Here is an 11970-nt window from a genome sequence, read left to right on the forward strand (position 1 = left end):
AAGGCATCTCACAGTTTGAGAATACTCTGATATAGCTTAACCATAATATTATACCTACCGAGAAACATAGGAATGTCCTTAATAGAAAAATACTTGGACAGATATGTTTATTATCTCGATACCTCGATGTCATACAGTAGTAAGCAGCTACCTATTGTAATATTTCCGGATTTAATTCAAGGAACAAATAGATACCTACCTGATAAATAATATGACAGCAGATTTTAGCAAGCTTATGAAAATATACAGGATGCAGCACATTAGTGTGGGCTGCTGGCCAGTTGATAAAGGCAGTGCATTGAAAAATAAAATTTACAGCGTTTACTCCTGGTTCATATTAATTTCATATACAATTAAAATAATTCTCGAGTTTACTTATATCTGTGGGCATACTGGAGACGTTTTCGTTTTAGGCGAAATGTTTATAATTTTTTTCACTGGAGTTTTGTTTCAAGTGAGAATCATGAATATCTTTTATCGCGCTGCAGATTATGAGAAGCTGGTGGTTTTCTTCAGGGATGAAATAAGTTTGTCGACATATTGGGATCCGTCGGACAAAACATTGAAGGTGAATATTGAGTTTTAAATAAAGTTGTTACCACTGGAGAGTGGTTATTATTCACGGTTACAAAATGTAAATCGTAGGTATTGAATTATATGGGCGTATATTGACCTTGAAGTTAAATTCCCTCCACTAAACCCGCCCCGTACCACCCTCGGTCTTAATCGAGAGTATCACGGGACCCGTCAATTGGTGATGTGAAGCATCTAAGAATTGGCCTGGCAGTGTCCTGGGAGAAGATGCCCAAGACTTGGGTTGCTACGCTCAAAGTGAGCTCTGACTGAGTTTACTGAGTTTACTCTAATGCAAAGTGCCATGGAGAGAAAAAGCACATGGAAATTACTAAAAAGAAAATGAAGCTGCTTGTTTATTAAATCAAAGAACGAAGCTAATCATACAGGCAGCAAAATTTATGTGAAGAGATCTTCACGCCCGTAGTAAGACGCCGCAAATTTTTTGAAAGCAAGATAATTGGCCTTAGTAGCAACCAGGTCGGACGGCCGATGGGTCCAACAGCTGGTTGGACCGACCTGAGCATTTCCTCCCGTTCAGAGCACATACTCAGACACTCCCATAGGATGTGGTTGGCATCCTGTATTTCCCCACCGCATTGACATGTCGGACGGCTTGCCAGCGAGTCCACCATGACCAGTCACAATATATATTATATTTAAGACCGTCCAACCTCTTTGGGTTGTAAGTAATGACATAAAATTCATGTCTAAATAAAACTCGGTTCTTGTCAGTTTACACTTTACAGGAAGCCAGCAGCAATTTTTTTTTGAAAATAGCCGATATACTGGATAATTTTTGTTAGGTTAGGTTAGGTTAGGTTTTCATTCATGAATTTTTTCAAAATCATCAATGAAAATTGATATTGAATATAATAAAATTGGAGACCGCATAATATACGGTCATCTCTTTCCGATAGATAGCTTACGGCGAATTGTGCCACGGTGAATTGTTTTACGTACATTTTACAAGTAACCCGCCACCTGTACTCTAAATAGTGGGTCCACAGCACATTGTCCGAAATCCGATGGGTTCGAGTATCGCCTAGTAAAGATATTTTTCAACCTATAAATAATTTTCTTTGAGTAGGTATATTTTGTGAGGTGTTCCAAATTATGTATATTTGATTACAATAAAGTATTATTTTTTCTTATAGATTGCAAACAGACAGGAGAAGGAAGCTAAATACTTGACCATTTTATTCACAATCATCTTCTTATTGGGCTATATTCTATTCTTCCTTATAACAGTCTGCATGAACTTCATCAGTGGTTCTTTCGAAGACGGAAGTGATGTTCCAATGCTTCCTCCATTCACACTGGCTCTACCATACGATAATCAATACAATAAATTAAACTGGAGTATAACTTTCGTCGTTGAGTGTATGTTTGGGTACATTTGCCTGGGCTCTGTACTCTGTCAAGATATCATGAAATGTTATTTTATACTGCACATTATGGGGCATTTGGAAATAATGATAATCAAACTTAAGCAATTACATATCATTTCGAATTCGTTGGAAAACCACGATGAGGAGCATATTGAAATAGAACAGATAACGAATTTTAAAGATGTTGAAAATTCATGGACTGATTACAGTGAGGAAGATGAAAAATTCATTTTTGACAAGTTGAAAGATTGCCTTCGTCACCATGCATTGATTCTGAGGTGAATGATTTTAAATTATAAAGCCCCTTCTAAGGATGGCATTAAGACTTGTTTATACGGGCTCAGTACTAATCATAAGTACTCGCTACTTGCACTAAAACCGACACACGTAAACAGGCCGAATACTAATGAGCAGGGAACAAAGAATTAGTTGGAACTGAAATACCTAACGGGTGTGGAGTAACAGGCAACCGATCTCGAGTGTGGAAGAATATGTGATAAACTTAAACATGTCAAGAATACGCCATTCTAAACTTTCCATTTGTTCTGACAACTGCTCTCGGCTTATGCACTGACGCTCATTCAATATTGGTGTATATGAAGGTTGCAACACACGCTATTGCACGTCTATAATGTTTGTTTAATTTTCGTCGGACACTCACACATTCACCTTGTGACAACATGTAGTGTATCGTATAGCCTATCTGAATTCTATTTATAAATATTATGTTCTTTGCTAATGAGTAGTAATGAGCATTATACTGCATTGAGGCTTGATTACACGGGCAAAGTGCTAATCATTAGTAATCAAATCAATAGTGCTCGCACTAACACCGCCACGTGTAAAGATAATAAGCATTATACTATTCGACTTGTTACCACGTGTCGGTATTATAGCAGGTCATGGCCCCCATAAGTGGGGGCTGACAGGGTTCTAGCATGGGGCCCGGGCTCAGGAAGGGCCCGGTGTGGTGAGTCGACCAGTTAAGGCGATGTCTTTGGCCTAAATAACACATATAATGTGACTTTTACGCCATCTTTTTATATTTAAAGGCATCTACCATGAATTTCTAAAAATCTGTTACTAAAAACTTTGGTCAATTCTAACCAGATGGCAGTAAGTTACCATAATATGTTGCAAGTATGAAAAAAATCGCTAGACAAAAATTCATTTACATATTATAAGAATATAATAATATATTCAACTATAATATTATTATATATATATACCTATTCAAATAATTATATTTTTTTTTAAATAAGTACAATATTTTATTATATCGTATTGACATTTTTATGATTTAAAAGAAAAGTTTTAAATCAATTTATACTTGCCAACTTCTTTTTTTCATTTTGAATAGAAATTTAGAATACAAAAGGCCAATATAGGGCCAAAGGAATGAAAATATGGAAGAGAAGTATTAGTCTATTGACAAATTTTTTATTTTTATTTTATAAAGTAAAATATACTATATGCACATACCAGGTCACACTGCAGATGAATATTACCTACTCTATAAACTTAGGGAAGGTAAAGAAAACAACTTGTTCATAGGAGTGGTCAATTTTAATAGAACATTACACAATAAAAATAATACAAAAACCTTATAAATAGGATAATTAAATATATTTACACTTAAAATTAGTTAAAATTATGAAATAAAACCCTAAATATGTACTTTAAAATTGCTTTGAGCTGCATCCTATACTGTGTGATACAGCTCAAAGCAAAATTGTGTGCACACGTATATATTGCATTTTATGCAAATATACCTGGTGCGGCACTTCTCGGCAGGCGGCACAGATCACAAATTTGCTCAAATGGTAAAAAAATGGCGCTATTTTATTTCAATAATATTAGTAATTAAAAATATTTAGTTCTAGGCACGATACCATTTTTAACTGTGTGCCGATACTCGACAACTCCATAGGTAATTCAACTGGATGTACCTACATATTAAAAATACAAAAAAGCTACAAATACACATTAATTTTACCGCGTACACCATTTGGAAAACGAAACTGCGGCGCGTCCCTTATCCTTAGCAATAGGTAGGGGGGCCCGCCAAACATCATAGCCTAGGGGCCCGCTTCAGGATGTGGGGGCCATGGAGCAGGTACTAATGAATGCTACTAAGCTCGTGTAAACAAACCCGTATTAGTGTAATTATCGTTTTAATTAAAAGTTACTTTGATTAAAAGTTATTTTTATTTTTCAGATTTTTCAACGACATGCAAGACGTTTTTGGTGTTGTATTTTTCAACAGTTTCTTGTATGACGTGTCATGCATCTGTCTTCTAGGACTTCAGATGACGTCATCGGTAATAATATTTATAATACCTGATAGTTTAATGGTAAAAATAATAATGACAACACCAATTTATACACAAAGCCACAATGGCCACAAAATAAAATAGTACGTATCGAATATTTTTCTACATCTTCCGTATATTCTAAATTTAATCTTATGTAGATAGCACACAAAACTACTTTTTTCAGTCAAAGAAAAATGTAGTCGACATAAATTAATCCCACATAAAAATGCCATCTCTAAAGACAAAATTTGTAATATGGTTTCTAAAAATATACCTTTTTATATTTTCCCCGAGGACTGCAAAAGGTCGTTCAGTTTGTTTTCATTATTAAAGGTTTTCGGCTCTTTAGTAGGAACCTTGCTATTTTTATGCGAGGATTTTATACACTATAATTTATTTATTTCAAAACTGTCTTTAAAGGCTAAGCTTATAAATAGCTTACATAATATTATTGTGATCATTACTTATATAAATTTAATAACAATCTTTTAAATCACGGGGTTTCAGCCCAATCTGATAATGAAGAGGTTGTATTTGAATATGTTTAAAATATATAGTAAATAGAAACCTGCAGAACACATAGCACAAAGAAGAGACAGTCGCTATTATTATAAGTGGTGGAAAACTTTGAAAAACAGACATGCTGAATCGACGATAAAGTTGAGTTCTGCGTAAGTACGTGGAATCCCAACGCACGTGGTCGTGATTAATGTAACCAGCTTGGAGAGGTATTCATCCAGTTGCGTAGGTTATATATATGTTACGCCGAATGTGCGAAATTGAATATTACATGAAATGGGCAAAATTTTGTCTAAATCATGAAAAATGCAAGCCCGTTGCCTTATTCATGAATTAGACAAAATATCTGGAGAGTGCGTGAATTCGGCAGTAATTTTTCTGCCTAGTTCATGTATTGGACAAATTAGATAGTAACGCTACGGTGGTATTTTTTGCAACCAAACTAAATGTATCAAATGCTCATGCATTGGTCAAAATGTACATATATTATCTATAGTCAAAATAGATGTCGCGCTCTGGTGGTATTTTTTGCAACTAATCAAACTAAACAAATGTGTCAAATGTCATTAATTATAATATAAAAATATACCAATCAATAACTACAATGACGTTCATATCCATTTACTATGCGCAAAAAAAAATTTAGAACTATAATATGATAATGGAAGAATTTTATTGAAAAGTATTTTCGCGATTTGATTCGTGCTTGGGTATCAATCGTGCAATGGTCGATTGAATGTTTGTGATAGTTTGTTGACACTTGATAGCTAACCTCAAAATGGACATTCAGTTGAAAAATTTAATTCAGAATTACAAAACCTAACCTAACCTAATAATAATAATATTATATTATGTCCAATTATAACTAATAAAACCATCCGTATTTACTTTTTCTACTGTCATGTTGACAGTTTAAGAATTCCATACCCTGGCGAATTCATGTACTCGGCAGAAAATTTACCCAATTCATGAATAAGGCAACAGGCTTGAATATTACACGAATTAGCCAAAATTTTGCCCATTTCATGTAATAGTCAATTTCGCACATTCGGCGTAACATATATAATTAATTCTTAATTCGATGAAAACAAATAAGTATGACAGAAAAAGTCTGCACTATTTTATCGGATCACCCATAGCATACTATTAAACTATTATGATTTTGTATAGGCAGGGTTTAATTGAAGTTGAAAAACCAACCAGCACCATCTGCATAATTCAATGAAAACAAATAAGTATGACTGACAAAGCTTAGTGTGCACTATTTATGTCGAATATTAACAGCCTACCTCCACCCCTCGCCACTGATATATAGCTATATTATGTAAAGTGTTTAATCCAGATAATTTTATAATTATCAGGGACGGTTTCATCCCATCAGAGTTTAGACGGTGACTATCAATAAAGTTTTATTTTAATTAAGTATGATAATGTACATCTAAAATTCAAGATTGACACATTACATTTTGACCGTCCTTTCAACGGTATCAGTTAATATCACATATTTTTTTATGATTACCTATTTAAATGTCTCGTCGTTGTAGGAGAATTTTTGAATACCTACATTATACTTTTAAGAAACTTTGATTTAGTTAGTAGTTAGCTGCGCATTTTGCGCGAATTCTACCATGCGCACATTGTTCGCAATAACTGCAAACTGTGTATGCATATTCTCTATGTACATGCTAAACGAATTAACATTATCAATATCCACATTGAGATAAATTGTTAAATGAATATGAGTGTATGGACTGTTTTATAGACACGCGAATTTATTTTGACAGCAGCTGTCAGTGATAGATGGTAATACAGACGGGAGCGTATTCATAACAAAAGTAGTGTATGATTAATATTACTACTCTACTACTATACTCGGTATAGTCTATAGTTAAGTCATGCTTTTCGGCAACTTATCCTTAAGATCGAAATATTGGATTCTGCATGCCGCTCTAAAATAATATAAAATATAAATTATATAAAATATTTCTGGATAAGTTGGTATTACGTATTGACTAACATTTTTTTTTGGTAAATTGAATTCATTTGCATGTTTCGTTATTAAGACACTAGGTACTAGATAACTAGATGTTCCCAGTGACACTACACTTTGCCTTATAATGATTATTGTTTTTATATTTGTACCGCTTTAATTAGCTACTGTAGTTTTGCTCTAATTTCAGCATATCTACACAGTGATTCGTTTCACATTGTTTTTCCTCGGATCAGTTGCCCGCTTAGTGACGGTTTGTTACTATTGCGACAGGTTGGCCGAAGCAGTAAGTTGATCAAGTAGTTTTGGTACGAATTTGTTATTTGCACACAATAAAGCCAGTATTTCACAAATTTAATAATATTATGGTATGTGGCGCCATCCTGTTGGAACCGATTACATGTAAGTTGTACGTATGCAGTTCATCGTGGGACACTTATTCGTGCGCCGCAGTACGTGAAACATGAGTTCGTATAACATTTTATCAAATGACGAGCTCTTCGTTGAACATTTCACCGTGGAATACATTTGTACGTATCTTACAAAATATGGCGATAGTTTGCAAATAGTACTGTTCAATTAGATTAACCCTAAACAAACCTAACCTAACCTAGTAAAGACATCTCCACATGTTGTAGCATACGTACAAATGTATTCCACGGTGAAATGTTTTAGGAAGAACTCGTCATTTGATTAAATGTCACACGAACTCATGTTTCACGTACTGCGGCGCACGAATAAGTTTCCTGCGGTGAACTGTTTACGTACAAATTTCCGGATACGGTTGGAACCACATGTTTTCCAAATCGAAATTTTCCAATTCCAGCCACAAAAATTCAGTTATCACTTTTGCCTATAGCGGACTCCATTGACTATAACGGTTGCTCTTTCATCATTTTCGAAGATGAAACAGTGACTTTTGCAGAAGCTGCCAGAGCCGAGTCAACTCGTCAAAGCATCGTGCTTGTGTATGTGTATGTCGCATCAGGCCATGGACGAGTTAACTCGCGCGTTCTTGCAATGGTCATAACTTCTGAATAAACTGTGTATATTTTCTAAACACTATTAATTATCATTTGAGTGTTAAAATATTCACGATAAACTCGAGAAACATGTGGATTTGGTAAGTTTTTGTAAATATTTATCATTCTGTTCCTATTTCATATCTTTAAGGGATTTATTTTATTCCAAAAATAGCTGGCCTACAAGTGTCCACCTAGTAAAAATTGGCTGGCAGTGAAAAGGTTTAACGGGTTATCCTGAATCTTGAATTTTGAGAAAATCACATAAATATATTGTGTTCTCACCGGATCGAACCCAGAGCTCCCGGATGGAGAGGCAGCCCACCACGAGAGACCCCTTTTGCGTGTACCCCATTATAGTCATACTTTGTACCGGCGTACACAATTTTTTGATACAATAATACATAATTAGGCATATTATGGGTCTTCGGTTCTATTTATACCACGTAACTTGTTTTACGAAATAAAATATAGAGTCTATTTATGAATGAACATAAATTCTCCCTGGCGAGAAGTAATGGACGATATAGTTTCTTTTAAACTTTACTTTCATAACAATAAGTATGTAATTAATTATTGTCAATATTTATTTATAGAAGAAAGTGTGTTTTTAACTTGTTTTGAAGACATATTTTAGAATCACATAAGATTAATATGTCATTGATTTGAAGAGTACCAAGCTGTGTGAAGCGGTATATGGTTCTAATTGGACCAGCCTATCAGCCCGATGCAAAAGGTCGCTCTACTTCTTCCTGATGAGGACTCAAATTCCTCTTCAGTTCTCGGCATTGGGATTTGTCAGCGTGACCGTAGAAACTATGGCTATGGTAAGGTTTATTTTACCACGTTTTTCTTGGCTCGTATTCTTGATTGTCCGGTGGTTGTTTATCCAGTAAAAATCGTGCAATCGATTTTTAACTAACTTCCCGACTAGCTAAACATTTGAAACTTTTAGAATATATCAGAACACTTTTAATACTTTTAGCCATCTTTAAGCAGAATTGAATTTATTTTCAGTTAATTCTGTTTTGTATGGAAAGTTATTTAAGAAAAATCCGTAAAAAGTAAAAGACTATTATTGTTTGCTAAGTGGGTCATAGCAACTTAATTATTAATATATACGTGCGTAACTATGGAAATCAAAATGAAATGTCAAAATGACATTTCAGTATTCTCTATTTGTTTGTTTTTTATTTACTACATATCAAGTACAAGTTTGAGCATATTGAGCATAATAATTCAACAGAAAATTTAAAAACGTTGTATATAAAAAGTTCTTTTTATCTTCTAATTATTTTAAGATGTAGTTGGTTATGTTTAGTTTAATGATTCTTTTAATTTTGTATAATTAAACATGGGCACGTTATAATGAAACGTAAGAATGGTCTCTACGACTATCTGAAATGAGCAGTGCCATCCCTAGACAAAATGCTCCCCCATTTATTTATTCAGTATTTTTTATCATTCTTTCATTACCACAATACCTAAGAAATGTGAAAAATACATATCACTAAAACATACAAAATTAAATTTAGATTTAAAAAGTGAATAAATAACATAAGTTAGACCAGTGGTGCACAAACGCGGCCCGACATGGTATTTATTGCGTTATTGGCCCAAAATAACAAGTAAGTACTTCATCACCAAATTTGTCATTGAATATGATAAAAATCTGTGTTCGATATGTGAACAAATTATGCAGTAGCAACGGTATATAATCTGAATCGTCACTGATAGAAAACTGAATGCTATTTTTTATTATTAAATATTTCGGTATTTCCTATTGAATACCAGTGTTAATACCGATGTTAATGCACGTGAGATGAATTAATAGTGTCGTTATTGTTTTGAAATGATGTAATTGACCCATAGTCGTAGATATATTTTTGTTCAGAATTAGTTTAAAATATAGTTTAAATAATGGAAATATTATAATATCACCAAATCAATAAAATAGCGATATTATATAGTGTGACAACCCCGTATGGTCCCCATTTGGGGATGTCTTTGTGTATCTTGAGAGGCCCGAATCGGTATCGAAGCCAACAAATAATAAAGCGCTGATTACGAAAATAAATAATAATAAGAGCCCAGCCGGCAATGCCGTAAATTTTGTTGACAGTTGGAGATGTTGCAACGTCGCCTTCTTTCGCCAACGGCTCTCGTTGAAAAAAATCACAAGATGGCGGGCAGATCGCGACAAATAGAAAAATCGCGAGCACGCCGATTTCGTACGGATAAAATAAATTATTCAAAATGTAACCATATAGTATAATATTAACGTAAATAAACTCGTCGTCTTCCATCATAATTCCGGTGACTTAATTATCCACCTTCCATCCCGAATCCAGACGAAAATAACCAGATACTAAAAATAAAGTGACAGTTGAGAAATTCTCATTGCAAAATGGAGGGAAGTGATAATAGGTATGATAGATTTTACTTAATTATTTAATTGTTTTATTATTTGTACTTTTTCAGATTTTGAAGTCATCGTTTTCCTACTTTACGATTCTCCGTAGTTTTGATGAATAAATCTACATATTATTATTACATAAGGACTACATACTGCGTGTCCGGTAATTTTCACTAAAGAATATTGGCTGTAACTATCAGGTCGATTCACAAATGGCTGGAAATAATTTTCGCCGTTAGCATTTCCCCGAAACGGTAGCTTATGCGAAAAAAGAAAGATTATTATTAATTTGAGATATTACGACATTTATAAGAAAACCAATTGAATGGTGCACCTCTTAGATTCAATTAGAGAATATAATATGATTACTTCGAATTAAATTGTTTGATGATAATTATGTTGGTAGATAAAGAACCTTTTTTGTATATTGCCCACTGACCATTCATTTTTATAGTCTGTATTAAATTCTACAATAGATCAATTGTGTAATGATAAATATGGTGATTTGGATAAAACGGTAATTCTACTACATATAAGTAAATATTTACAAATAAAGTATATTTTAAGAAAACATACTGTTACAGTTTAAATTTATAATGAATAATATTATTGTTTCACATTATTGGTAATGGTTATTTCGCTTTCTCTTAATTATTAATAATATTAATTACAAATAACAATTAGAGTTTTTATTGAAATTAGACATCTATTGAACAGACAAGAAGCTATTGATCAAATAGAGCCTGTTATGATCAACAATTAGTAATATTGAATTCAATAGATAAAACTGTTTTTAGATACACAGCTTCTACTAACAATCAAGAAGTAAATAAACTATATTGAAATATGATACATTTTTAATTTTTTTTTTATTTTAACCTATCTTTCATACCTAATCCCAACAACTTCACTAAATTAACATCCACAAATGTGTGATAGGTATGGACGCGATTAACCGCCAGGGAAGTATCTTTTTAGATTCCTGGTGAGAAGCTGCTTTAGACTGAGAGTGGGAAAATATTACGTAGGTATATTATGTATCAATGGCGAAGGGTGGAGGTAGGCTGTTACGATCCGACATAAATAGCGTACACTAAACTTGTCACGTTGTGGATACCTATACCTAAATTCAAAGTAGGTAAATGCTAACCAAGAGAAGAAGATGCAAGATTGGTTGTGTCTTTCACACCAACCCCCACCCTGCGGCAGGACGAGACTCCACTATTTTACTGTGGCGGCAATGGGGGATGGACCTCTATTTCTTTCACTTTTACCCTGGCGTTTGATCTTGAAGGAGCTCTGCACTTAACTTACTTTTGTTGACGGCTGGTATGGACGCCGGTCACATTAATTCTCAGTATTGCTTTCGCTTCATTTGAACTTTCATTACCATTAGTAAAATCAGTGTCTTCAAATGAACCAGCAGATGAGTACCCCTATTTTTTGTATTAAAATGTTCTTGTAAAACTATAAATATGTTCGCATAGCAAAGATCGCGAGTCTCTTGAATTTCTTGTCTCTATCTTCTTACTTGTTTAAATAAATTCAATGTTTTCTAGCTTATAATAAACAATTATTACCTCTAAATTACAGTGTTTTCTTCAATATACCATCATGTACACATCTAGGAAGCACTTGGCGCCCCATTAATCAATTTTATCATACACTCTCAAGTCTTGCTTATTAACGTCTTTTACTTACTACTTAAATTCCTTTTTTTATTATATTCTATAGATACAAGTTC

General features: G+C 33.7%; 1 protein-coding gene across 1 annotated transcript; it reads left to right on the forward strand.

The window, feature by feature from the left end:
* Positions 1-211: 211 nt before the first annotated feature.
* On the forward strand, positions 212-10345 carry LOC147078325 (odorant receptor 13a-like). The gene is made up of 6 exons (XM_085960530.1): positions 212-568; positions 1731-2242; positions 4183-4285; positions 6979-7074; positions 8482-8637; positions 10292-10345. The coding sequence occupies exons 1-6, from the start codon at positions 212-214 to the stop codon at positions 10343-10345; spliced, it is 1278 nt and encodes a 425-aa protein (XP_085816656.1).
* Positions 10346-11970: the final 1625 nt, after the last annotated feature.

Source organism: Rhyacophila brunnea, unplaced genomic scaffold (assembly GCF_057557595.1).
Source record: "Rhyacophila brunnea isolate RB1 unplaced genomic scaffold, BYU_Rbru_1.0 scaffold_11, whole genome shotgun sequence".
Classification (NCBI taxonomy): Eukaryota; Metazoa; Arthropoda; class Insecta; order Trichoptera; family Rhyacophilidae; genus Rhyacophila; species Rhyacophila brunnea.

Coding starts and splice junctions, on each gene's coding strand:
- LOC147078325 (XM_085960530.1), top strand. CDS start 212: ATGACAGCAGATTTTAGCAAGCTTATGAAAATATACAGGATGCAGCAC. Junction 2,243..4,182: donor CACCATGCATTGATTCTGAG/GTGAATGATTTT, acceptor TTTATTTTTCAG/ATTTTTCAACGACATGCAAG. Junction 8,638..10,291: donor CCGTAGAAACTATGGCTATG/GTAAGGTTTATT, acceptor GTACTTTTTCAG/ATTTTGAAGTCATCGTTTTC.